Genomic DNA, 27,214 nt, shown 5'->3' with positions numbered 1-27,214 from the left:
ATAAGTTAGGCAAATTTTTTGTTTTTTGGATTATTGAGTGACTGAAGCAAGTTATATAAAAAACATAAATCTAATATTTTGTTGTGAATTTACTGTTTAGTAGGTGAAACTTTTATTAAAAAAAAAATCAATTTTGAGGAAACATTTATCAATAGTGCTAACAAAATACTCAAATACTAATATACAGTTATACACCAAGTACTGGCGAAGAAAAAGTTTTAAAACACGTGAAAAGCCTTTGGCTTAAATAATGAAGAACAAGTACAAAGTGGCCAAGTAAAAAACAAACACATCACCATCATTTAATTATTGTTTATACATTCATAAGCAGAAATTAAGATTTATAATGTCAGACCGATCCCATCAAATGGACCTTTTCTCTGCATAGCTAATCTCTCTCTCTCTCTTTTCTTCTCTTTATCCTTTCTTTGGCCATTCTTGTCTTCCACATTCTCCTCTCTCTCTCTTTCTCTTTCTGATGGGATCTGCCGCCGAACTCACGGAGCCCACCACCGGGACAGAGAAGCATCATCCCGTACATGTGGAAGCAGATGAAGTTGAAGTTGAAGACGAACAAATTGTTGATTTGGAGAGGAAAACATTTCGTCATGTAAAAGGACTTGATACTAGTGTAGACAGTGCTACTTTCACCACCAACACCAACACCAACACCAGCACCAGCTCCAGCTCCTCGTCTTCTAGCTTTTCCGGTGATGTTACTGAGGAGACCCCCGATTTTCGCGTCAACGGCGACGACGGAGACCATACCGGACTTGCAAATTTGGAACAGGAAAATGGAAATGGAATTCACGAGGAGCATAACAACGGAAACAATTGCATCGTCTTCCTCGACGAAGAACATGGTTAGTTACTAATCTCCGACTATTTCTTTTTTTTTTGAGCTGGTTCTAACGTCTCTTTGCATCCAATCAAATCAATTATGTGCTGTTGTTTCCTTATTAATTGTGAAATAAAATTAAGGTAAATTATTCAAATTTTCAAAACATGGTTTTGGATATTATTATTTGTGTATTATTAGACATTAGTGTAGTAATCCTGCAATTATCATCAGGCAATTTGGGGTTTTAGGTCTGAATTTTAGTCAACGTAGTACGTTGCCCTGTGGTCATGTTTTGTTGTTTGTATATGAAGGAATTTGGAAATGTCGCCACTGCGATTGGACCTACAAAGACGGATCTTTGTTGTGTTTTGAGACCAAAGGTCAGTCCAGTGTCAGGTTTTCTTTGGAGGAACAGTTTCTAGCTGCGAATTTTCATGACCTCACTTTAAAGATTAGTTGTCTCTTCTGGAAATGTGTTGTCTGTTTAAACATTAAGTTCAGATTGATTGTTGTTTGGTTGGAGATGTCATTATATATATTCATATAGTTGAGTTTCTTGTTAATTCTTGTTTGATGTTCTTTTGTTAGGTTCTGAGTCAGCTGTTGCAGAAACTGATGCTCTCGAGTCCCAATCTGCTGACCACTTGAATGGGGAGAAGAAGCTGTTAGGATCTGAAAACGGTTCAGCTTCTGAGGACAACAAAAGATCTCGTGAAATTGAAGAAGTAGAAGATGGTGATGTCTCTAAAGACCGGGATGCTGTTGATCAACCCGCTGGTAATGTGATAGAGGAGGAAGTGGACATCGAAGATGTTGAAGATTATGATGTGGAGAATGTGCTGGATAAGCAAGAAACACATGACTTGTTCTGTCCAAACTGTGATTCTTGCATCACCAAAAGGGTGGTCCTCAAAAGAAGGAAACGGAAGATCCGTCATGAGCTGGGAGATTCAAAGCGTGTGAGAGGGCCTCATTCGAATGACCCTATTCTTCATTCGGAAGACAATTTGCCATCTCTTGAAAGTGGTGAAAACTCCGAACATGAATCATTCATCTTCAAGTGCTTGTCATGTTTCACCATATTTAGTCCCAAAGGTACACTAGACTGCAACAGTTTCTTTGTTCCTTGAAAACTGCCCATCCTTTCTTGTATTCAAAGCATGCTTTCCTTTTTCTGGGAAAAATTTGCAGGGGTGGCTCCGAAGCCAATTCCTCTCCATGAAGGTGTTGAAGGGTTAAATACTCAGTCAAACCCTCAAGAGAAAGCTACAGGCGACTCCAATTGGTTCAGTTCAATATTTGGCTTTAACCAAAAAGGATTAGCTGTTCAGAAAGGTATTTTTTTGGTTCTTTTGTCAGTGTCATCAATCGATTCATGTGTATGACATTCTATTATTTTGGTGCTTGAAAAAAGTGATTTTAGAATGCTTAACTTCAGTGGTTACTTCGGTGTCTATTAAAATTTAAATGTATCTCTTTTGTGTTGTCAGGTGGGGTATTGCCTAGTAGTGTTCCGGCAGCTGATCTGCGGCGTGATAACCTGACAGTCTATACTGCAAATAAGCCATCACAAGCCCCAGCTCTTGCTCAGGGTGATGCAACCACTTCAATTCAAGGTAGGGACATTCTCTTATAATGACAATTACTGAACAAAAATAATAAATTACCTTAAGTAGATCCGGATATGAAGGAGAAAATAAGGTAAAATGTCTAATACATTACAGGAAATATGGTCATTATAAGTAGGTGTATGAATCTTTAAATGTCACTTAAAATGTTCCAACAACCCTTGGTTCTTAAGTATTCTTTCGAAAACATTGTTGTGCAGATGGATCAGAGATCAGTGCTTCTCAAAATATAAAGCCTATTGACAGCCCTACAGTTCCAGGTACATATATGCAACGTCACTCTTAGAAAGTGGAACCCATGTTCATGTCTTGTAGTTTTAGTTTTTAACGGAGGGCGTTGAGAGGCAACTTTAATAATTAGAAAACGTGACATCCATCCTTCTTCTCTTATTTAGCTTTTGCATATCTCGTTTGACTTTTAGAAACTACAGCATTATTTTTTTCATATGATGGCAGTTACGAACTCACACGATACAAGCAAAGTTGTCAACAATGGAGCAACTGGTGAAGATAGGCCAAATTTTCTGGCTCCTTTGGCTGAGGAGCAAACACAGCAAAAGATTGACAATGATGATTTTGGTACAGCAGACGGGAACCACACGTCAGGCAAAGGACGTCTCTCCCCAATTCAACCATCTCATGGCATGAGTATATTAAACACGGTGACTAATGGACCAGACGGATTTAGAGTAGAAACTACATTTCATGAAGAAGGTGTCCCTCATCTGTTTGAAGGAAAAGACACTTCTGACACAAGAAAACCAGATTTAGGTCCTACCAAAGTGACAGGTAATCTTATTCTCTATATAATGCCGTGAGTAAATTATATTCATAGCTTCAATGCCAAATACAATAAAACAAAACCGGATTCTGTCTCTCCTTTGTTTAAAGATTAAGTTCTTAATGTACGGTTTTGTGTAGTTATTCTCATTCATACCTTGCTAACTTTCTGCTTCTGCTTAGGTGTGATGGACACGGGTGACAGAGGAGTTAGTACCATTCCAGCAAATCCTGAAATTGATATTTCACCAGGGAATTTGCTGGAAGAAGGGTCTCTAAGGGAACCATTAATGAGACGAGGATTTGTTGAAGGACGTAAACTGGAAATCTTAAAAAGCATTGTCTACGGAGGTCTAATAGAAGCCATTACAAGCCTTGGTGTTATTTCATCTGCCGCTGGTTCTGGTGCTACAATGTGTAAGTACCGCTTAGTCGTACTATCCGTTTCCATTTGTGAAACAGAAAAATATATTTTCGATGCTGGAAAATCCTAACATGTGTATGTTGTGGTTGCAGTAAGCATATTGGTCTTGGGGCTTGCAAACTTGTTTGGCGGGCTTATTCTCATTATTCATAATGTGAGTGATCAATAAACCTTTTGTAATCTGATGCATGAACTTGGTAATGAATCGCATCAACCTGCAATTTCAAGAAACTTACAAAGAAACTTCTATTGCAGCTCCAAGAGCTTAGAGAGGAGGAACCCATAAGAACAACAACAGAGGAAAACCAGACTAATGGTAGAGAAGAAGAAGAAGGTCGGTATAAGCGACTCCTTGGACGAAGAGAAAATTTCACACTTCACGCATCAGTCGCGATCTTATCCTTCATAATCGTCGGGTTACTCCCTCCTGTAGTGTACTATTTCTCATTCAGCGAAAAACACAACAGAAACTACAAAGTAGTATCAGTTTTCGGGGCATCTCTATTCTGCATTGTCTTGATTGCCATAGCCAAAGCTCATGTGAAGTACCCAAGAGGCAGCTACCTGAAGAGCATTCTATATTACGCGTCAATCGCTGCATCGGTGTCGGGGATTTCTTACGTAGTTGGTAACTTCTTGGAGCAGTTACTTGAGACGCATGGATGGTCTGATGGATCGGAAACACATGTGGCACAGATGATGCTTTCATCGCTTATGGGAAGAAAAGCCGGCTCCGGCTTCGGATATTCATCATCGTGCTGACTACTGAAACCGAATTTTGTCTTGGAAGATGATCCAACTGTTGGTGTTTGAATAAGTCAATCGTTTAACAAGTCTTAGCTTGTTTTTAGGAGTTATTTGAGTTCTGTTTTTTGGAGTCTGTTTCGTTTTTCAGTTTCAGAAGTTCACTCCTTAGTTTTCGAGTGAACGTTGTAAGGCTATTATAAAAGCCAATTTCAGTTTATCAAATAAGATACGAATCATTCAGAGAATTGTGTTAGCTCTATTTCCTTTTTCTGGTATCAGAGCAAATACAAATTGTGTGTGTTTGAGAGGAAAAACACTACGATGGGAGATTCGGGAAATTTCACCTCACCAGCTGTTCCTAAATTTGATGGAGATTACGATCACTGGAGCTTACTCATGGAGAATCTCCTCAGATCCAAGGAGTACTGGTGCATCATCAATCCAGGATTCGAAGATCTCAGCAACATTGAAAATCCCAATCCAGCACAGCAAAAGGCACTCGATGAAGCAACTCTCAAAGATCTCAAAGCAAAAAATTATCTGTTCCAGTCAATCGATAAAACCACTTTGAAGACAATCACGCAGAAGGAGACGGCTAAGCAGTTGTGGGATTCAATGAGGGTTAAGCATCAAGGCAGTGCTAGAGTGAAGAGGGCCCAGTTGCAGAGGTTGAGGAAGACATTCGAAACACTGGTGATGAAAAATGGAGAAAGTGTGAAAAGTTACTTTGCAAGAGTCATGGAGACTACCAATGACATGAGAAACTGTGGTGAGAGCATCAACGACGTCAAAATTGTTGAGAAGATCCTCCGGAGTCTCACAGACAATTTTAACTATGTCGTGTGTTCAATTGAGGAATCTAAGGATTCTGATCGCCTCACAGTGGACGAGTTGCAGGCGTCTTTGCAGATCCATGAACAGAAAGTGATTGAGAAGAGAGAGAGAGGTGAAGAACAAGTCATGCAAGTGGAGAACGATCCAAGGAGTGGTCGTGGAAGAGGAAACTGGAGAGGTAGCGGCTCGAGAGGACGAGGGAGAGGCAGATCGTATGTAAACAGATCAGTTATCAAGTGTTTCCGGTGTGAAAAAATGGGTCATTACCAATTCGAGTGCACGAGCTCTGAGAAGGGAGCAAACTTTGTGGAGTTTGATGAAGAGGAAGAGCTACTTCTCATGGCACATGCAGAGATAAGAAGTATGGAAGATCAAGGTATGTGGTTTCTTGACTCCGGATGTTCAAACCATATGACTGGGGAGAAGTCATGGTTCATTGAGCTAGATGAAGGTTTTAGACACTCTGTCAGGCTGGGAAATGGATCGAAATTAGGCGTTGAGGGTAAAGGGAACATCCGAATCAGTGTGGAGGGGATCTTACAGGTGGTGACTGATGTCTACTATGTTCCAAATCTCACCAACAATCTGCTGAGCATCGGACAACTGCAAGAGAAGAAACTAGCAATCATCATTGAAGATAATGTATGCAGAATCTATCATGCTCAGAGAGGATTGATTGTGGAATCAAATATGACCAGAAATCGTATGTTTTTGGTGAATGCTGTGAAGAAACCGGTCACTACAAACTGTCTCAAGATAGAAGGAGAAGACTTGGGAACTCTCTGGCATAAGAGATTTGGACACTTGAACAACGTTTCTATTCAAGTGATGCAGAGAAAAGAGATGGTGAAGGGTCTGCCAATCATCAATGATGATAACAAGGTGTGTACTGTATGCAACGTAGGCAAGCAACAACGTGGAAAATTTCCCAAGAAAAGCAAATGGAGAGCATCGGAGCGGCTGGAGCTAATTCATGCAGACCTCTGTGGGCCAATCACTCCAATCTCTCAAGGTGGTAAACACTACTTACTGGTTCTTGTTGATGATTTTTCTCGGAAAACATGGATATATTTTCTTGTTGATAAAGCAGAAACTTTTGAAACTTTCAAAGTATTCAAAAGTTCAGTGGAGAAAGAATCCAAAACTGTCATCCGAGGGCTGCGCACAGACAGAGGTGGTGAGTTCACTTCAGAAACCTTCAACAAGTTCTGCAGTAATAATGGTATCAAGCGACAGTTGACAGCCGCATACACTCCGAAGCAGAACGGAGTAGCAGAGAGAAGAAATAGAACAATCATGAACATGGTTCGGTGTTTGTTGTTTGAGAAAGATATGCCGAGATTCTTTTGGGCAGAAGCAGCTAAGTGGACTGCTCACGTGTTGAATCGCAGCTTCACTAAGTCAGTCAAAGACATGGTACCTGAAGAACGATGGTCGGGAATCAAACCAAAGGTTGACTATTTCAGAATTTTTGGGTCTGTGGGTCATGTTCACATTCCCGAACAGAGGCGTATAAAGCTTGATGATCGCAGCCATAGATGCATTCTGCTTGGAGTAAGTGATGAGTCCAAAGCCTACCGCTTATACAACCCGGTTACAAAGAAAATTACAGTTAGCAGAGACGTCATATTCGAAGAAGATGCAAAATGGGACTGGGATCTAAGCACCACAGAGCAAAGCGTTCTTGTTTGGGGAGAAGATGGAGAAGATGATGATGGTGATATCGGGGAAGACACTGATATAGAGGAGAATGATGATGTTGAGCAAGCTGTTGATGTCACTGAAACTGCAGAAGAACAAGGCGAGGTTGCAGTGGAGACATCTGAAACTGGAGAAAGCTCAAAAAGAGTGAGAAAAGAACCAGCCTGGATGAGCGACTTTGTGAGTGGTGAGGAGATAGGAGAAGAAGAAGAGGAAGAAGAAGATATGGTACAGTTTGCTTTGTATATCTCCAACGATGATCCAGTGCATTATTATGATGCTGCAAAAGAAGAGAAATGGAAGAATGCTATGGAAGTGGAGATTCAATCTATTGAAAAAAATGCTACTTGGGAACTTGTAGATTTACCACCACAAGCAAAGAAGATCGGTGTAAAATGGGTCTACAAGACGAAGTTGAATGAAGAGGGAAAAGTAGAAAAGTGCAAGGCCAGGCTAGTTGCAAAAGGATACTCACAAAGGGAAGGCATAGACTACACTGAGGTTTATGCTCCTGTTGCAAGGTGGGACACCATTAGAAGTCTCTTGGCAGTTGCAGCTCAACAGGGATGGAGCGTTTACCAACTAGACGTGAAGAGTGCTTTTCTGTATGGAGAGCTAAAAGAGGAAGTTTATGTTGATCAGCCTGAAGGGTTTGTCAGAGTAGGGGAGGAAGAAAAAGTTTATCGGTTGAAGAAAGCTCTCTACGGTTTAAAGCAAGCACCAAGAGCCTGGTTCAGCAGAATTGAGAGCTACTTCAAGAGGGAAGGATTTCAGAAAAGTAGATATGATCACACTCTGTTTCTTAAGAAATCTGAGAATAAGATGCTGGTGGTGAGTCTTTATGTGGATGACTTATTGTTCACAGGAAATGATGAGTCGATGTGTGCTGAGTTTAAGTCATCAATGAAAAAGGAGTTTGAGATGAGAGACATGGGGAAAATGAAGTTCTTTCTTGGAGTAGAAGTTCATCAAGGTGAAGATGGTATACATATTTGTCAAAAAAAGTATGCTAAAGAGGTGCTGGAGAGGTTCAAAATGGAGAATTGTAACTCTGTGAAGATTCCGATTGTTCCAGGCACTGAACTTGTGATTGAAGGCAATCAAGGAGCTAACGCAACACTCTACAAACAGCTTGTTGGCTGCCTAATGTACCTTACGGTAACTCGTCCTGATTTAATGTTTGTGGTCTGCTTGCTTTCACGTTTTCTAGCTGATCCCAAGGTAGAACACATGGTGGTTGCTAAGCGAGTGTTAAGGTATTTAAGTGGGACACTTGATTTTGGAGTTCTTTACAAGAGGTCGTCGGTTCTGAACTTGCTGGGATTCACAGACAGTGACTATGCGAGAGATCGAAATAGGAGAAGGAGCACTTCAGGGTATGTTTTCTTACTTAATGGTGCAGCGATATGTTGGAGTTCACGCAAACAAGACATTGTTACTCTTTCTTCTACGGAAGCAGAGTACGTTGCAGCAACGTCTTCGGCGTGTCATTCAGTTTGGTTGAAGGGAATGTTGCAGGAACTGGGTGTTGAAAATTGTGAGTGTGTTGACATCATGTGCGACAATAAGTCTACAATAAGGCTGTCCAAGAATCCGGTTATGCATAGGAGAACGAAGCACATTGATGTAAGGTTTCATTATCTTCGTGATTTGGTTAATGAGGGAGCTATGAGGCTGTTGTTCTGTGGAACAAATGATCAAGTTGCTGACATCATGACCAAGCCAATCAAGCAGGATCAATTCGAGAAGCTTAGGGAGATGCTTGGAGTTCGACGTCTGGGAGAATTAAACTGATGCTTAATCGCATTTCAGTTTAAGGGAAGGAATATGTTGGTGTTTGAATAAGTCAATCGTTTAACAAGTCTTAGCTTGTTTTTAGGAGTTGTTTGAGTTCTGTTTTTTGGAGTCTGTTTCAGAAGTTCACTCCTTAGTTTTCGAGTGAACGTTGTAAGGCTATTATAAAAGCCAATTTCAGTTTATCAAATAAGATACGAATCATTCAGAGAATTGTGTTAGCTCTATTTCCTTTACCAACCTTCCTTTTCCATTCTTGACGCCAAAATCTTTGTTGTGAGTGGTAAAAGTCGTTTCCATTTGTAGAAATCAATAAATGACGACCGTTGCCCTGTTTTGTTAACTTTTTGCATTAAATTTTAAAAATGGAAAAAAAGAAGGTTCTACCGAGAATTGAACTCGGGTTACTGGATTCAGAGTCCAATGTCCTAACCGCTAGACCATAGAACCATTTGGTTACAGTTCTAATATTACACTAAATATACCAAACAGATTATGTGGCGTTGCCGTAAAAGTACGGTACCGTTGTGAAAGGACATATCGGTTACGTACGAAGTTGGTTTGAACCAATCTCTAATGGGCAGTGGCTATAGCCGATTGGTTGTGTTAAATACGATATTTTCCTTTTGAAGAAAAAGAAATGGGCAGATAGTGTTATAACCGTCGGATTCAAATTCGAATTAAAGGGAGCCTTATCATCTGAACGGCTCAGATTTGATCTCTCTTCTTTTCTCTCTCTCTCTCTCAGTTCCAGAGATCAAAGAGGCCAAAGAAGAAAACAAAATCATCGCTTTTTGCAGAAACGGTGACGGTAGAGAGAGACAGAGAGAGAGAGAGATAGAGGGAGGGTTACAGTCAGGGGGCTATTTGATTTCCCTTGAAATTTTTCAGATTTTTTTCCTTCTTTCATCCATTTCTATCCCCTTTTTTCTCTCTTTCTCGTGTGTTTTTTTCCCAGATTTGTCTTACGAATCCATTCTGAAAGATACCCAAAAGTGGTAGGGAAGCAAAGTACTGTTCTTTTTTCGCTTTTTCGACAAAATCGGCGGTGAAAGAAAGGAATTTTTCATTTTCCGAGATTCTTGAAAAAATTGAGAAGAGGAAGAGGCATAGACCTAAAATTTTGGTTTGAATTTAGGGCTTTCTTTATTTGGGGGGTAATGGAGACAGATAGTATGGAGTGTGTTTCATCTACGGGAAATGAGATCCATCAGAACAGTAATGGCCACCAATCTTACCAATTCTCTTCCACCAAGACTCACGCCGCTGCCGCCGTTGTTACCAATATTGTTGGCCCGACTGCAACTGCTCCGGCTACTAGCGTCTATGAGCTTCTTGAGTGCCCTGTCTGTACTTATTCTATGTACCCTCCTATCCATCAGGTGAATTACTCACTCTTTCGGTTGTTTGATTCCTCATCTTTGGTTTCTGGATCGGATATTGATTTTGCGCTTTGAGAAACTGTGGCTGGTGTACCTCTGCTTTGGAGCTAATGATACGATTTAGCTTTATGTGTTTTATGTTTGGTAATTGAATTGTGTTACTTCTCTGCGTATATGTTGTATAGCATTTTGGAATCCAGAGCATTAGTGTAATGTAGATTGTATCCTAGTATTGAGCTAAATTTGGAAGTTCTTCTGCTGTTGCTGTTGCAGTGCCATAATGGACACACGTTGTGCTCGACCTGTAAAGTGAGGGTGCATAACCGGTGTCCCACTTGTAGACAAGAACTTGGAGATATTAGATGTTTAGCTCTTGAGAAAGTAGCCGAGTCCCTTGAGCTGCCTTGCAAGTATTACAATCTTGGATGCCCTGAGATATTTCCTTATTACAGCAAACTAAAGCACGAGTCCCTCTGTAACTTCAGACCTTACAGTTGTCCTTATGCTGGTTCAGAGTGTGGTATCGTTGGGGATATCCCTTTTCTTGTAGCCCATCTCAGAGATGATCACAAAGTTGACATGCACGCTGGTTCCACTTTTAATCATCGCTATGTCAAATCCAATCCACGTGAAGTGGAGAATGCCACTTGGATGCTAACCGTGAGCATATCCTTCTTTGACTACGAAACATGGTTCTCTTCAATGGTTAAACTGACAGTTTCTTCTTTTTGTTTCTTATCTGGGTTCAGGTATTCCATTGCTTTGGGCAATACTTCTGCCTCCATTTTGAAGCGTTCCAGCTTGGGATGGGTCCGGTATACATGGCATTTTTGAGATTTATGGGGGACGAGGAAGATGCACGGAGCTACAGCTACAGCTTAGAAGTGGGAGGCAGTGGAAGAAAGCTAACATGGGAAGGAACCCCAAGAAGCATCAGAGACAGCCACAGGAAAGTAAGAGACAGCAACGACGGTCTCATCATCCAAAGGAACATGGCTCTCTTCTTCTCCGGCGGGGACAGGAAAGAGCTTAAACTTAGAGTTACTGGTAAAATCTGGAAAGAGCAGCACAGTCCAGATTCTGGCATTTGCATGCCAAACCTATCTTCTTCCTGATCATTCATTCTTTCTTTTCTTTTCCTTTTTTTTTTTCTCTCCCTTTGAGAAGGAATGTTGTATGATGATGATGATGATGATTCGTTTGCACTCGTCTTCTTTGTTTGTATCTATAACGTTTCATGAATGAATGTTTGACCTTATAGTCTTATTTGTTGAGTGAAAACTTGAATCGGTGTTCAGACTTCAGATGCTCAATTCTGTAGTTTCATCAATACATGGAGGCTGGAGATATGATTAAGTGAGAAAAAAAATGTGATCAAGAGGAAATTTTCAAAACCGCGTGTATAAAAAAAAATCCTTAAAACGTAAAATATATGAATGAGTACTTAAAAAGCTGGAGGTGCGGGGAATCGAACCCCGTGCCTCTCGCATGCGAAGCGAGCGCTCTACCATATGAGCTACACCCCCTGTTTGATTATAAGTCTGTTAAGACTAAAATTTACAACTATTTTGTAAGACTGATTAACCAAAACATATGATCCAGATGTATAATATGAGTCATCATGATTCATGAACACAAAACCAAATATGTAAAAATAAGGTCCAATCAAGACATCATTAGGAGGATGGGTTGATGTATGCATTTTTCTTAAAATCTATCAAAATTTCCTAAAAAGTGTTTCAAAAATTAAATTGAATTCACATTGCTATCAAATTAATAATTGTTAAAGATAAGGTAAAATATGATGTTATTCAATTCATATAAATTTTTAAAGATTTATGATCATGTTAAGATTTCAACAAATCTTTTAAGAAATATTTTAAAACAAATCTTGAGCTTTTAACTGTCTTAGTTTTTTTTAAAAAAAAAATCTAATGTTAGATAATTGCAATGATGCAGATTATTATTATTAACTTAAATGATAAATAGGAAAACAAAGCTGAAATAAGGGAATTTAGTAATTTGAGGAAAAGGAAAACTAAAGAAATTTAGAAATCGAGAGGGAATTGAAGAACTGTTTCTTCTAGAACTTTCCTATTTACTCTTTATTGGGTTTCTCTATAAATACATTCCCAAGCTTTTCTCCATTGACGACACAAAAATCTATTCAACTGCTCTGATTTTTAATTTCTGACTACAGCGAAACCCTATAGCTAAAAGAATCAAACTCAATGGCGATTATCTCTGAGATGGAGGAGGTGAGACCCTCGATGGTGCCGTTTAGTGCAAGCTTTGATCCTTCAAACCCATTAGGGTTTTTGGAGAAAGCTCTCGACTTTATTGGGAAAGAGAGTAATTTTCTGAAGAAAGACACGGCTGAGAAGGAGGTCGCTACTGCTGTTAGGGATGCGAAGGAGAGGTTGAGAGAAGCGGAGAAGAAGAAGTTGGAGAAGGAGAGTGTGAAGCCCACCGTGCCCGTGGAGGTTGAGAAGCCAAAGAAGGAGAGCTTGAAGCCAACGGAGCCTATGGAGGTCGAGAAGGTGGCCAAGAAGGAAAGCTTGACACTTTCGGAGCACATGGAGGTGGAGAAGCCGAAGGAGGAGAAAAAAGAATCGGGTCCCATTGGTAAGCACTTCGATTTGCATTCGTGAATTTGGAAATTGATACTTTGTGTCTGGTTCAAAGTTTGTTTTTTGTTTCCTCGGCTGGCTTGGATTAATCATTGGTTCTGTTTATTGTATTTGGTTGAATTTGCTGTGGTGAATTAGGATAGTGGAATCAGTTTTGACATGACACTTATCTGGCTTGTGAAACTTGTGATTTGTTGATCTTATGATTAGTATATTGGATAAAGTTTAAATTTTTAAAGCTTTAACAACTTTAGTCTCCCTCTCTTGTTACAAACTAACTTCGTATCTCCGTTTTGGTGCAGTTCCTAACAAAGGCAATGGGCTTGATTTTGAGAATTACACATGGGGACAGAGTCTCCAAGAGGTCACGATTAACATTCCAGTACCACTAGGCACCAAAGCACGGTCTGTGACCTGTGAAATCAAGAAGAACCGTCTCAAAGTTGGCCTCAAAGGGCAAGATCCGATCATTGATGGAGAATTCTTCCATACTGTCAAGCCTGACGACTGCTTCTGGAATATTGAGGATCAAAAGATGATATCAGTGCTCTTGACAAAGCAAGACCAGATGGAGTGGTGGAAATATTGTGTGAAAGGAGAACCTGAGATAGACACTCAGAAAGTTGAACCAGAGAGCAGCAAATTGGGTGATCTTGACCCTGAAACTCGTGCATCTGTTGAGAAGATGATGGTAAGTTGATCAGTTTCTTTTTCTCCTCGATGAGTTATATGTGTTAGATTTTATTTTGCAAGACTGACACCTATTTCTTTTGTTCTTTTGTATAGTTTGATCAAAGGCAAAAGCAGATGGGACTCCCAACGAGTGATGAGATAGAGAAGAAAGATATGCTCAAGAAGTTCATGGCTCAGAATCCTGGGATGGACTTCTCTAATGCAAAGTTTCACTGATGTTGATTTAACTCTTTCTTTTTCTTAAGCCAGCTTCGTATTCAAACTAAATCACATCTTATTATGGCTTTAAGAAGAAATCTGCCCTTATTGCTTATTTTGAAGACAGTTGTTGATTCGTTAAATATATATTTAAGGCTTCTTCTGGTTTTTGCTTAATTATGTGTTGAATAACTATGAATCTAGAAGTCAAGAAAAGTATTCTTCTTCAGGACCAGAAGTGAACGTGGTTTTGTTGCTTTACTTACAATGTCTCTAATAAACTGATACATTAAACAAGATCATAATTGGTTTGGTTAAATATATTATATAAATCAAATCAAATGTACATCTCTAATTAAGATCCACCATTATGAGGGTTAGTATATACTTCAGTTTGGTAGAGCAAAAATGTTGTTTTCATGCATGTTGAACGGTAGAATCTCCGGTGAGGTTTAGCTGGTGGGTGGAATATTCTTGTTGTGACGGAATTATCGCTGTTTTTAGTGTAAGTTGGATTTGATGAACATGGTCATGTGGTCCTTGTCCCACAGGCCACAAGACATAGTAGTTCTCAATTAGACAACAACAGTAGTAGGCTAGTAGCAGTAGAGGACACATTTTTAAACCAGATTATAATCTAGAGTTAGGTCTTTGATGTGCTATTCTTTAGTAAATTATATCCATCTACAACGATACCCTTACCATATATTGTGCTGCTGTAGTAGTGTAATATCAAAACGTTGTGGATGGTTTTATAGCATGAAAGCTTTTCAGAACAACTTACATTTTTTACGGATATATTCTTCTTGCCATTACTTTTATAGCATTATAACTCTATTAGTATATTGTTTCACACATATGCTAAATTCAAGTAATTTTTCGTAAGTCCATCCATGAGAAAGAGTGTTGGAGCTTGGAAGCTACCCAATTAGTTTCGTGCGCGTGTTGAAGTAGCCAGTAGGACACCCTTTCTGATTGGCGCCGCCATGCGCATTGGCAAAATTAAGAACAAAGATATCCAATCAAATGAGGCATCACAAAAGCCAAAAAAAGGTTCCACGATCTATAGTTTTACTTTAAATATACAAATTATATAGAGATAACCATTTTGATAAGAAATGTCAATGTTGGAGAGAAAAAAACAATGCATTCATGACCCAACATATATATTGGGGGCTCAGACTATATATATAGAATGCCAAAATACAAAAAAAAATAAAAAAAATAAATGAAGTCCACTTGCATATACTGTCAACAATATATAATAGAGTTTCAAGAATAATAAAAATGCAAACACAGAGAAATAAACCATAGCCGAAATGAAAAATATTCGGTACCTAAATCAAATGTCCCATTCTATATTTTGCTCACAGAAAATAAATGGTCATCAAATTTGGACCACCCATGGATTTACGTCAATTCTCATTTCCATATTCATGCAACAACACTACACACACCATTGTTGGTCCCCGACCTTTGTGTTTATTTCATATGATTTCTCGTGTTACAAGTTAGAAACTGTAAGTAAATCCAAAAAAAAATGTTGAGACGAGATCGTGAACATGAATCTCAGAAACACACAAACCAATCATAGATGAAATATGAGTCCAAGTACAAGAACATAAGAAAACATAATTCGATGAAAGTGATAAAGATTAAAACATAAAAGATATATAAAGACGAACAAATAAATTAAAAAACAATAAAGATGAATGCATTTTTTTAAATAATCTGAATGAGAGTTATTTACTTCTTGGCCATATCGTCCTCTCTATCAATGTATTATTATATGACTTGATGTTTCATAGAATCCATCGTCCTTAAACTTTTATAATTACGACGAATCACAAATTCATTTATAACTTTAAATATACAACATATATGGTCCAACCCTGTAGAAAAAAAAAACGTGTTTTGAACGTTAAGTTAGATAGATATACGAATCTATAGTGAACAAACTTTAAAACTAAACCATTCTCACTTGTGAAATCTAGCTACTCATTAGCATCATCCACCAAAAAACAAATTATACTTTTACGTACGGAACCCTCATTCTGAAAACTTTCACATGCCAGTTTTGTCATATCCTCGAAGCTCATATTTATTGGACATCACGGGACCTCACTTCCTGGCCATAAAAGCTTATAAAGCAGATCAGAGAATTGATTTTGATAATACGAATTTGGTTAACAAAGTACAACCAGATTGTATATTCTATGAACGAATTAATTGTTTTCCATTATTTATGGATTCATCATGCATGCATCATCAGTAGACCCACACTAAACATGTGCTTGCCTGTGTAGTGTCTACACTCTACAGTCACCTACCACTTGCTTAACGCTAAACATTGCTACTAACTAGTCTACTATTACTACTACTACTACTAGTTTAATTCTTGAACTGATTATCTTACAAAAGTGAAACTGTTTTGTCTTCTAATCCCAACAAATTTTGTTCTTATATACTGATCAACCACTGCTTTGTTACAACCACTTACACAGCTTGAAAGGAACGTTACATGAAATAACTGTTACGATTCATGAACCCCTTTTCTATACATACGATACGATGTGTGTCGTTTAAATTTCGAAACTGCACAAGTTAACAAATGTTAACGAGTGATTCCTTTAGAGAGATGATCACAAGAAAAAAAAAAACTACAATATTTAAAGTTGTGCATACAGCCTAAGAAATATCTACATATATTGAAACAGTGGGGGGTTACATTTTGTTATATTCTTTATTGATTTATTTTTGCCTCATTCATGCTAAACATTAATTTCTATGGCAATATTAAAAGAAAGTAAATCTATAAATGGGATTCAGTGCTCCAATAATTTACACATAGAAAAAAATCATAATCAGCCTCTCCACATCACAATAGGCAAGAGGAGGGGCCAAAGTACAGAACTTTCCCTCAGGGTATGCTCCAAATTCCCAACTTGGCCTCTCTTTTTCATTCTTTTGGGGTTTTATTGTTCACTCTCCTCTGCTTATTACTCATTTCTACTTTCAGGAAATTGAAACTTCCAATCAAAGAGCAAAGGAGGATAAAGAACGGAGCAATGTATGCAGAAACTGGGTTAACTTACCAATTCATGCAGAGTTCTTCTCCTGAGATTCACCAGTTTGAAGACCTCTTCGATTCCTACAAGCTCTCTGATGAAATGGTTTGTCTTCTACTTCGATTTTTGACTTCAGTTCCTTTTTTTTTTCTTCATGTCACTGCATTTGATTTTGAAATTGAACTTCTGTCTTTGGGGTTTCTTGTCTTCTGATATGCTTGATCTTTGCTAAAATCAAGTTAAAGTTTCTCCCTTTGGTTGGCTAATGAAGAAAATTTGGAGTGTGAAGTAGATTGAGAACACTAATTGTGGATGTTAAGGCTAAAGTTTTACTCTTTTAAGTTTTTCTTTTTTTTTTGAGAATTTTGTGGTAACTGATGCGATCTTTTTTGCTGAGCTCACTTCTATGTTGGCTTCTAAAAATTGAGTCTTTCTGGGCTGATGAAAAGATGGAATCTTCTTCTGCTGATGTTTGATAGAACCAAAGAAAAAAGAAACTCAAACTTTCATTTTTTAGTTTGAGAAAAAGGAAATTTAAAGAAGATCTTTTTATGGGGTTTGTGATAATGGAGATCACACTTTCTCTTTATACAAAGCTAGAGTTAGAACTATAGGAGCTTTATCTTACACTATTGACAGCAAAATTTTGTGTATCAGGATCCGTGTTCTTTAAGACTTCTGTTTTGTTTTTGTCTTTTACATGTTCTGATGTCGATTCATTGCCTCATTTTCTTACAATCGTTCTCCACTACAACTGTAACAAAGAAGAAAGATTCCTTTTCCTCTTACCCTTTTTAAACGATTTCAACCCTAAAGATATGTATGTGTTTGTTTAAAAAACCAAAGAAAACTCATTGTTTCTTAGTCTAGTTTGGAGTTGTGATCTTGTAGTTTGTGCTTTGTGGTTTTCGTTCTCTCTTGTTCTGTTTTGCTTATTCTTCTTATGTTTGTTGTGTATTCTTCTTATGATTGTTGTGAAACAGAACAATCTTGTCGAGGCCTGTGAGTATGATTTTGGAGAAGAGAGTGACCTATTCAAAGCCCCTGAGCCGATCATCGAAGAACCAATGCTAGCTGTTGATCCTCTCTCTCAAGACCTTGTTGAACTTGGCGATCTCGGGTCGTTGCAGAGTGACCAACAACTTATAGACAAGGCTTTCTACGAGTGTGAGCAGGACCTTCTGGTGAAATCAGCCATGGAGTCTCCACTTTCCGAGGTGTTAGACATCAAGAACATCTCTTTAGTTGCAAAAATGGACGATGTTGTGAAGAGTACTAGCGTAGTCGTCTCTGATGTCGTAATTCCGAAGAGCGTGAGCTCGGGGAACCTGAGCTCAATGGATGTGGCACAGCACGAGGATGCAGTAATTCAGAGCTTGCCCCATTTCCCTCCAGGTGATTATGGGATGAGAAGAGCCTATAGTGAAAGCGATATTCAGGTTCGAACTGAAATTATTTACAGATACTCTTTTGAACAGTTATTTCAAACTATATACAAGTGTTTGCAAGAATTTGGGCTGTGCTATTTCTTATCGAATCATCGATATTTCAGAGAAACTTGTGACCTTTTGCAGACCCATATGAATATAGATATGATGGATGGTGGCAAAAGATCTCCTGTATATGATAATCACTTGTGGTTCTTTTGCTATATGACAGACACTGGGAACTAAAAATGCGGGTCCTGTTCAGTCTCAGTTGGATCGAATTATCATAAGTTGCACCTCTGAGGACCGCCGTGAGAAGCTTTCACGATACAGGAACAAGAAAAGCAGGCGAAATTTCGGACGTAAAATCAAGGTAAAGCCCTCGAAAATGCTTCAAGGTTTAGGATATATATATATCTCGATTCCGTTTTGTTGGAAGCTGAGTTGTTGGTTGTGTCGGTATGGTGGCAGTATGCTTGCAGGAAGGCTCTTGCAGACAGTCAACCAAGGATCCGAGGAAGGTTTGCAAAAACAGAGGAGATGCAGAAATGAGGATTAGTTAGGTCCTAATGATGAGCCAGAAGAATAGTTGGATGCAGTGTTAAAAATATAATCCCGCCCACCCACCCACCTCTCGTATCTGTATATATGGGTTTGCCTGAATAAGCCTGAGGAGTAAGGGGATTAGGAAGAAAAAACAAGTTGAAGTAGTTGCTCAAGTGATATATGCTTATATATCTATGTTAGATCTTGTAATATTCGCCCGCCGTCTCTAAATATACCTATGGTTTCACCGTCCGTATACATTAATATTAGTTTCGTAACAGTTGACAGTAAAGACGCTTTTGACATTTGATGAATGATTGTGAATGTTGAATGTACAGGGATATATATCACCACCATTCGAAAAGTATTAAAATGTGAGCCAAACCCCAAAACAAATAAACCTATTTATCTGTTACCAGGTTAATGATTATCAAAGGATTGAGAATGTTTAAATTTATATCAGAGCACGAAACCGAAGTTAATAGCATAGATAAGATGCTTTAAGGTTCACTCCAAATTAACCTTAAATTACCAATTTCATTTCCATTGAGATAATCTCGTAAACCTTGTTTACTAATGGTAACTGGTAAGTAAGCAAATCAACCCCTAAAACGAAGATGATTGGGGTTTGTTATTTTTCTTTTTCGAGGGAAAAAAACACAGAGAGATGGTTGTCGGTTTGTTCTAAACCGGAAATACACCAGAAAAGTTGTATTATTACGTAAATACCCTTGTAAGAGTTGTGAAAAAAAATTGGTGGGAAAGTTTTCAATATTTGGTTTCCATTATGTAGCTGTTTCTTCCATCAACCTCACTCACCACCACCACACCGGTGCATAACTAAGCAGAGCAGAGAACAAATATCTATAACGAACGATACGAGTGTTTAAAGTAGCGTTTCATGGACTGAAGAATTTGGTTATTTCTTCGAATTATGTTGGTAGTAGAGAAGAGTAGTTGTAATAATGAAATGAAAAAAACAAAACGTAAGAAGCTAACACTGTCGTAGCTGTACTTTGTATGTTCCATTTACAGCTTCCAAAGATCTTGTAACCTCGCTTTAAAATAAATAAAAACCCATATAGCAATCGGATGTTGATACTAACAAAACAAGAAGTGAACGATTAATAAAGAAAAACACGAACTTTGAATTGGTTCCGAGAAAACAAAGAAACGAGGAAGAAGAAGAAAAAAAGCGTGGGGGGGATGCTGCGCAGGTTAGCTTAATTAAGGAGAGTATAATGTGCACATACATACATACATAACACATTCATTCACGCTATTCAGAAGGTGACGCCGATCAAAACGACCCACTTCTTCTGCGTCTTCTCTCTCTTCATCTCTGTCACGCCCCCCTCTTTCTCTCTCTCTCTAAAAATTCTCTTCTTCCTTTTTTTTTCTCTTCTTACACAGAACAAATCGAAATTTGCCGAATTCGATTTTAAAAAAAGAAACAATCTCTTCACAACATTTCTCCATGTTTTATCATTCAAATCATAAGAAAGGACGCATTTTTATAAAATAAAAAATTGGGTTTTTTGTTTTTCTGGATATAGAGCGAGAGAAGTTAGGAACAGATCTCTCTCTCTCTCTCTCTCTTTCACTTTCTCTTTTCTCTTTCTGCTCATTCGTGCCAAACGTCTCTCTTCTTCCATAAGGAAAAAACATAAATTTTGTAGCTTTCCTTGTTTGATACGACTGGTATGCGATTTTCAGTTCTGGGTCAGACAAGACGGAGGACTTCTCTTTGTCTTTGAGCATCGGAATTGGGGTCACGTTTAGGGTTTGCGAGCGATTTTGGAATTCGGAGTGGTTTTTTAGTTGATTGGAACACTAGTTTTGTATGCTACTCTGATTGGGTTTTGATTTTTTTGTTCGTCTTCTTCTTCTCAGAAGAGATATGATTATCAAACGGAAATTTAAAACCCAGATACCGAGTTTGAAACGCTGCAAACTCGGTAACTCTGCGACTGAGTCCAGGAAGAAGAGAAAGACCAACTCCGGAGCTTACTACTACCCTCTCAATCTTCTCGGAGAAATCGCCGCCGGGATTGTTCCAGCAAGTGGACGGAATGGGTTCTCTGCTTCGTGCTGCACTGGTGTTTCCACGAAACCTGTTGAGGTAGAAGAGTCAATGCCCAAGAGAATATCAGATTCCGGCGCTGTGCGGGATCCTCCTCCCTCGGCGGAAGTCTCTCGCCCACCGCTTGTTCGGACATCTAGGGGAAGGATTCAGGTGCTTCCTTCTCGATTCAATGATTCGGTGCTCGAGAATTGGAGGAAAGATAGCAAAAGTGATTGTGATTTGGAGGAAGAGGTTGAATGCAGAATTGAGAAAGTTAGTCATCAGGGTTCTAAAGTTGGTAATTTGAAAAACAAGCAACTTGACAAGAGCCGTAAGTATAGTGCATTGTATAGAGAAACAACGTTTCACGAGCTACGTGGTGAGGCTCGTACTAGTCGTGTTGACAGACCCAGGGAAGATGAGAAGATTATGAAGAAAGAAGGTTCTTATGGGCCAGAGAACTTCTATTCAGGAGACTTGGTTTGGGCTAAATCTGGGAAAAAGGAACCGTTTTGGCCGGCTATTGTTATCGATCCAATGACTCAGGCACCCGAGCTTGTTTTGCGTTCTTGTATACCCGATGCAGCCTGTGTTGTCTTCTTTGGTCACTCTGGGAACGAGAATGAAAGGGTACGGAGGGAAAAATTGCTTTCCAAATGTGGATGCCTTTGTTTTGAGTTTTCTATTTCTGACTGTTGTTTAATGTAATATAGGACTATGCATGGGTGAGGAGAGGGTTGATCTTCCCTTTTGTGGATTATGTTGCCAGGTGGGTCTCTTGAATTATCAGAAGAAAAATTCTTAAATGTGGATTAGTACTTAATAGATATTTTATTCAGGTTCCAAGAACAGTCTGAACTGCAAGGGTGCAACCCAGGAGATTTTCAGATGGCACTGGAGGAAGCATTTTTGGCAGATCAGGGATTCACGGAGAAATTGATGCATGACATTCACTTGGCTGCTGGTAACCCGACTTTTGACGATTCTTTCTACAGATGGATTCAAGAAACTGCGGTCTCAAATCAGGATCTCGATAACAATACTCCAAGCCAGGCAAGTTTCTTTGTCTGTGAGTTCATTGTGCAGGGGGTTCCTTTTCAGTGTAACATGTGCGTTGGTTAGTTTTGTTTTTGTTCCCAAAACAACACAAGGCTGCTCACATTTTAATTTCATGCCAATTGGTCCATTTTTATATGGCTTTCTATCTTATATCCTTTTGTGGAAATCTCCTACCATTTGTTCAACGTATCTATGTTTTGCAGAGGCTGTTAAAAAAATACGGAAATCCCCTGGAATGTGTAGGATGTGGAACGATCATTTCTTTTGAGATGGCAAAAAAAATGAAAGCTCTGGTTCCTGGAGATCAGTTGTTGTGTAAACCATGTTCAAGGGTATGTGGGATCCCTTGTTCTGTGACTATGCTTAGTTTAGTTTTAAGTGGTGGGGAAGTGGTTGCATACGTGTATGCCTAATTTGGTTGTTGTTGCAGTTGACAAAATCAAAACACATTTGTGGTATATGCAAGAAGACAAGGAATCATTTGGACCGTCAAACCTGGGTAAGAAATTAAAAAACAGTAGGTTCTATAGTGGTCTAGCTTCAGGTTTTGGTTGCTTTCTGTTCTGAATTTTTGATATCTGTGTGGTAAATTAGATGCGCTGTCATGGTTGTAAAGTTTGGGTACACGCAGAGTGTGACCATATATCAGATAAGCATTTAAAGGTATGTTAATTTTCAATTTCATCAATGTTATCATGTTCTCATCTGTTTGCATGTGTTGATATCAAGCTCATTTTATGGTCTGAAGGATTTGGGGGAAACAGATTACTACTGTCCTACTTGCAGAGCTAAATTTAACTTTGAGCTATCAGATTCGGAAAAACAAAACTCAAAGTCAAAGTAGGCCTCGTTTTCTTAATTTTTGTTATTGCTTTCGCAACAACTGCATTTTGATTGCCAAATGTCTAAACTGGGAGTTTTCTGGTACAGACTTAGCAAAGGCGATGATCAGATGGTTCTTCCTGACAAGGTTACTGTTGTATGCGCTGGAGTAGAAGGAATTTACTTCCCGAGGCTTCATTTGTAAGCAGATACCATTTGATATTTTCCTTACATCCCTTCACTTCTCGCCTTGGGTTTGCTTTAAAACTTATTCAAAGCAAGAACCTTTAGAGATTGCAATTTAATTTTCCTAGAATTTCAGGTTTCTTTGCTGAATGAATTTTAGAGTCGTCTTACTCCATGTTGTTTTTATACAGAGTCGTATGTAAGTGTGGCTCCTGTGGACCTAAAAGGAAAGCACTTAGCGAATGGGAAAGGCATACCGGATCAAAAGCAAAAAATTGGAAGACCAGTGTGAAAGTCAAAAGCTCGAAGTTGGCACTAGAAGAATGGGTTTGTACAGTTACTCTTGTGGTTTCTCTCAGAGATATTGGCTTCTTACTTCTGAGTTGTATCTGACTTACTTAAAAGTAAACTGACATATATCTGCTAAACCATTCCCTTACTCCGCAGATGATGAAATTAGCAGAGTTACATGCTAATGCTACAGCAGCTAAAGTTCCTAAACGACCGTCCATAAAGCAGAGAAAACAGAGATTACTTTCTTTTTTATCAGGTATAAAAGGAAATGGGATCCTGTATCATGTTGCAAAGTTTCAAGAGTTTGTGTAATGCTTTTGTTGGCTTTTCCTTTCTTCTGACAGAGACATATGAGCCGGTCAATGCAAAGTGGACAACAGAACGATGTGCAGTTTGCAGATGGGTTGAAGATTGGGACTACAACAAGATTATTATCTGCAACAGGTACTGTTTAATCTTTATTTACTCTAAGTCTTTTTGAAAACCTTTACTTCATCCACCTGAGTAAGTCATAAATGGTAAATGGGACTTGCCTTTAGGATCATATCTTTGTGTCCGATCTTTGCTTCACATGGGCTGTGTAAGATAGGAATTTTTTTTGCTAATAACTATGAATAAGATATTCAGCCAGAGGTTTCCATTTAAACTTTCATGTACTACCCTTTTGGCAAACAGAAGATGGTTATTATTTTATGGAATACTGAAATGCGACTTCTGAAACATCGCCTGTTATCAATGTTAATCAGCAACTTAAGACGTTAAGTTCTTTCTTTCTTTCTTTCTCTTGTCAGATGCCAAATAGCAGTGCATCAGGAATGCTATGGCGCTAGACATGTTCGTGATTTCACCTCATGGGTCTGTAAAGCATGCGAGAAACCAGATATTAAGCGGGAGTGCTGCCTCTGCCCTGTAAAAGGTTTGCCTTTTGATTTTGTGACACTAAGATAATTCTTTCTTTCTTGTGGACCTATTTTTTTACATAGTATTAGCTTCAGCATCTGAGTTAGAAAGGCTACAACTAGTTAAAAGTCTCCTTCTCTATAAGTGATGGCTTTCCTGATGAGACTTTTACATATTTCCGACAAAGATGACTTCATAAGTTTATTCAACTATTATTTCCCTTACAAGATATAGGCTTTATCAAAACATATGGCTTCGCTACCTGCTACCTGTTAAATGTATTTATGGCTCGACATTGTTTTCACTGATTATAGGAGGCGCACTGAAGCCAACTGATGTGGAAACGTTGTGGGTTCATGTGACATGTGCTTGGTTTCAGCCTGAAGTATGTTTTGCGAGTGAAGAAAAAATGGAACCAGCTGTTGGGATATTGAGTATTCCATCAAGTAATTTTGTGAAGGTTAGGTTTAATGTTAACTTGCTGTGTTTAATTTCGAATGCACTCAAAAGTACTCTGTTCACATATACATGTGACCATGTGCGCAAAGCTAAAATTGCAAGAACCTTCTGTGTTTTGATGGATTTCAGATATGTGTAATATGCAAACAAATACATGGCTCGTGTACTCAGTGTTGCAAGTGTTCCACCTATTATCACGCCATGTGTGCCTCTCGAGCTGGTTATAGAATGGAGGTATGCTCATTGTATATGGAACAATCTTTGCTGAAGTCATTGGTTGTGTTTGTTTCTGATAGACTATGTGTTTTGCCTCTTCAACTTTTTAAGAACTTCAGCGTTCGGTTTTCCTTTGCAATCTTTTGTTTTGCCTTTTTTAAGTAGGCATATTTCCATGCATTATGTATGTAGTTGCACTGCTTGGAGAAAAATGGTCGACAGATGACAAAGATGGTGTCCTATTGTGCTTATCACAGGTAAATTTCCCAATTCTCTTCTTCAACGAGCTTTGGTATTACGATGTCAGGTTCTGAATTTATCTTTTGTCTTTTTCTTTGGTGTGTAGGGCTCCAAACCCAGATAATGTGCTAATGATACAAACCCCTTCAGGGGTCTTCTCTGCAAAAAGCCTTGTCCAAAACAAGAAGAGAGGGGGTTCCCGTCTTATTTCATCGGTCAGAGAAGACGATGAAGAGTCACCCACAGAGGATACAGTTACATGTGATCCATTTTCTGCTGCTCGCTGTCGAGTATTCAAAAGAAAGATCAATAGCAAGAAGGTATTATTTGGGGTCTTGTCCACAAAAAGTCTGTATGTTCCATTACGCATCCTTTGTATGCTAGGCTGATCCTGGTTTTTGTAGAGGAGTGAAGAAGAAGCACTCCCTCACCACACAAAGGGACCACACCATCATCCATCAGCAGCAATACAAACTCTAAATGCATTAAGGGTATGAAAATTTCCATGCAGGGATTCTACTCCTTTTTCAAACTATTAGTTCGGATCTGACAGTTTTGGGTTATATTACGTGTAGCATGTGCCGGAAGAACCCAAATCGTTTTCTTCTTTCAGGGAACGACTTCACCACTTGCAGGCGAGCATTCTCTGATGTTTGAAAACAATTGCAATGTTCAGGTTTTGTTCTTCTGGTATTGTCAAATCTAACAAGTAATATTTCACGCAACAGAGGACAGAAATGGATCGGGTCTGCTTTGGGCGATCTGGGATACATGGATGGGGTCTTTTCGCAAGAAGAAATATCCAAGAAGGAGAAATGGTTTGTAGGCTCACCCATGTGTAATATTGGGATTCGTCTAGTTGAGATGAGAGTGAGTGTTGACTGTTGAGAGATGCTATTATATTTCAGGTTCTTGAATACAGAGGGGAACAGGTGAGAGGAAGCATTGCAGACTTGAGAGAAGCACGGTATCGCAGAGTAGGGAAGGATTGCTATGTGAGTGGAAACAGTTTCGTTAATATCTCCACAAATGGTCTCTTTCTATCTATTCTAATCAAGGGAATTTTTTTTTTTTGCAGCTGTTCAAGATCAGTGAGGAAGTAGTGGTTGATGCTACAGATAAAGGGAATATAGCTCGGCTCATCAACCACTCGGTAAGCAGCATGGGATAGACTTTTGACGTTTTATATTAGATTTATAGACTGTTGAAGCCTAAAATCAAGATACGTGTGGTGCAGTGTACCCCAAATTGCTATGCAAGGATTATGAGCGTAGGAGATGAGGAAAGCAGGATTGTCCTCATCGCCAAGACCAATGTAGCTGTGGAAGAGGAGCTAACGTACACTAGTAGCATATTCTATACACTATTATTTCAATCTAAAGCTTATGATTGTCATAGTTTAAGAAATGGTGTGTTGTTTTGGGCAGGTATGATTACTTATTTGATCCAGACGAGCCAGAGGAATTCAAGGTGCCATGCTTATGTAAAGCCCCCAACTGCAGGAAATTCATGAATTAACTTCAAACGCTACAACACCGAGAAGAAGAAGAAGCCAAGAAGACTCTCTTTTCCCTCTATATATATATATATATATCTTCTTATAATTTTAAAAGAGGGATACAAATTAGAAAATGTCCCAAGTTAGTTATTACTAAAATTGCCACTGAATTAAGCTAAAAGATATCATCTAATGGAAAGTGAGAAGGTTAGTTTAGGATTTATCAAAAATTCATTTAAATCACCCGATCAAACTACAACTAACTAGATCCGTGCGTATACATTCGTATCTCTTAATTACTGGATCTATAGTTTATTCGGTTTGATTTGTAACATCGTTCGGTTTACATTTTTGTTTACAGAATTATTTTCAATTATCTTAATTGATGAGATGTTATCCTTTACATAATGTGGGTTTAAAATATCTTCAGTGAGAATACATATTACACAGTATGTATGGAAAGTATGCCATAATTACTTAAAAGGAATGATGTTTAATATTCCATTAATTAAGAAAACATGGTACATTAATTACAAATTATTTGCTCAAGATTTAAATCTGTTAATTTACTTGGTGAGAATACATATTACACGGTATATATGGATAGTTCTTGAATAAAGACGGAAATGAGCTGATCTTGTAGTATCTTGAATAAAGAATTTTTTGAGTGCACATACCTTATCGATTTTAATAACAAAATTAAAGCTAATAGTCATCAAATGTTTAGAATCAGTCATAAATGCATATCAATAGTAAAATGCAAGAGCAAAATTGAATGCGCC

The 27,214-nt window shown here is 38.5% G+C and overlaps 5 protein-coding genes and 2 non-coding genes across 8 annotated transcripts; 5 read left to right on the top strand and 2 right to left on the bottom strand.

Moving 5' to 3' along the window:
* Window positions 1–403: 403 nt before the first annotated feature.
* Window positions 404–4,665, top strand: LOC17877431 (membrane protein of ER body-like protein). 2 transcript variants are annotated; one of them, XM_023779741.1, is made up of 10 exons: window positions 404–863; window positions 1,153–1,221; window positions 1,430–1,936; window positions 2,033–2,176; window positions 2,332–2,457; window positions 2,670–2,729; window positions 2,926–3,258; window positions 3,433–3,666; window positions 3,766–3,827; window positions 3,929–4,665. In XM_023779741.1, exons 1-10 carry the CDS (start codon window positions 479–481, stop codon window positions 4,433–4,435), a joined length of 2,427 nt encoding a protein of 808 aa, XP_023635509.1. In that variant the 5' UTR covers window positions 404–478; the 3' UTR covers window positions 4,436–4,665. The 2 variants fall into 2 exon arrangements, with proteins under 2 accessions (XP_023635509.1, XP_006283150.1); XM_006283088.2 differs by lacking the exon at window positions 1,153–1,221.
* A 4,462-nt stretch (window positions 4,666–9,127) lies between these two features.
* TRNAQ-CUG lies at window positions 9,128–9,199 on the bottom strand. Its single transcript has one exon. It is a non-coding gene; the product is annotated as a tRNA-Gln (tRNA).
* A 332-nt stretch (window positions 9,200–9,531) lies between these two features.
* On the top strand, window positions 9,532–11,430 carry LOC17878299 (E3 ubiquitin-protein ligase SINAT4). Its single transcript, XM_006284048.2, has 3 exons — window positions 9,532–10,131; window positions 10,405–10,791; window positions 10,881–11,430. The coding sequence occupies exons 1-3, from the start codon at window positions 9,910–9,912 to the stop codon at window positions 11,244–11,246; spliced, it is 975 nt and encodes a 324-aa protein (XP_006284110.1). The 5' UTR covers window positions 9,532–9,909; the 3' UTR covers window positions 11,247–11,430.
* Window positions 11,431–11,584: 154 nt separating this feature from the next.
* TRNAA-CGC lies at window positions 11,585–11,657 on the bottom strand. The gene has a single exon. It is a non-coding gene; the product is annotated as a tRNA-Ala (tRNA).
* A 532-nt stretch (window positions 11,658–12,189) lies between these two features.
* On the top strand, window positions 12,190–13,829 carry LOC17880347 (protein BOBBER 2). The gene is made up of 3 exons (XM_006285581.2): window positions 12,190–12,756; window positions 13,064–13,452; window positions 13,548–13,829. Exons 1-3 carry the CDS (start codon window positions 12,363–12,365, stop codon window positions 13,668–13,670), a joined length of 906 nt encoding a protein of 301 aa, XP_006285643.1. The 5' UTR covers window positions 12,190–12,362; the 3' UTR covers window positions 13,671–13,829.
* A 2,640-nt stretch (window positions 13,830–16,469) lies between these two features.
* LOC17879149 lies at window positions 16,470–19,030 on the top strand. Its single transcript, XM_006284179.2, has 5 exons — window positions 16,470–16,577; window positions 16,672–16,825; window positions 17,704–18,159; window positions 18,380–18,520; window positions 18,619–19,030. The coding sequence occupies exons 2-5, from the start codon at window positions 16,721–16,723 to the stop codon at window positions 18,697–18,699; spliced, it is 783 nt and encodes a 260-aa protein (XP_006284241.2). The 5' UTR covers window positions 16,470–16,577; window positions 16,672–16,720; the 3' UTR covers window positions 18,700–19,030.
* A 989-nt stretch (window positions 19,031–20,019) lies between these two features.
* Window positions 20,020–26,766, top strand: LOC17878552 (histone-lysine N-methyltransferase ATX4). Its single transcript, XM_006282994.2, has 23 exons — window positions 20,020–21,388; window positions 21,472–21,527; window positions 21,598–21,811; window positions 22,021–22,149; window positions 22,248–22,316; window positions 22,412–22,480; window positions 22,566–22,657; window positions 22,748–22,840; window positions 23,017–23,152; window positions 23,273–23,375; window positions 23,464–23,563; window positions 23,911–24,035; window positions 24,334–24,479; window positions 24,608–24,712; window positions 24,887–24,951; window positions 25,041–25,254; window positions 25,339–25,425; window positions 25,510–25,569; window positions 25,663–25,752; window positions 25,843–25,929; window positions 26,013–26,087; window positions 26,172–26,272; window positions 26,362–26,766. Exons 1-23 carry the CDS (start codon window positions 20,594–20,596, stop codon window positions 26,450–26,452), a joined length of 3,102 nt encoding a protein of 1,033 aa, XP_006283056.1. The 5' UTR covers window positions 20,020–20,593; the 3' UTR covers window positions 26,453–26,766.
* Window positions 26,767–27,214: the final 448 nt, after the last annotated feature.

The sequence above is a fragment of the Capsella rubella genome, unplaced genomic scaffold (genome assembly GCF_000375325.1).
Source record: "Capsella rubella cultivar Monte Gargano unplaced genomic scaffold, Caprub1_0 scaffold_7, whole genome shotgun sequence".
Taxonomy (NCBI): domain Eukaryota; kingdom Viridiplantae; phylum Streptophyta; class Magnoliopsida; order Brassicales; family Brassicaceae; genus Capsella; species Capsella rubella.
This window is presented reverse-complemented; position numbering and strand designations above follow the sequence as displayed.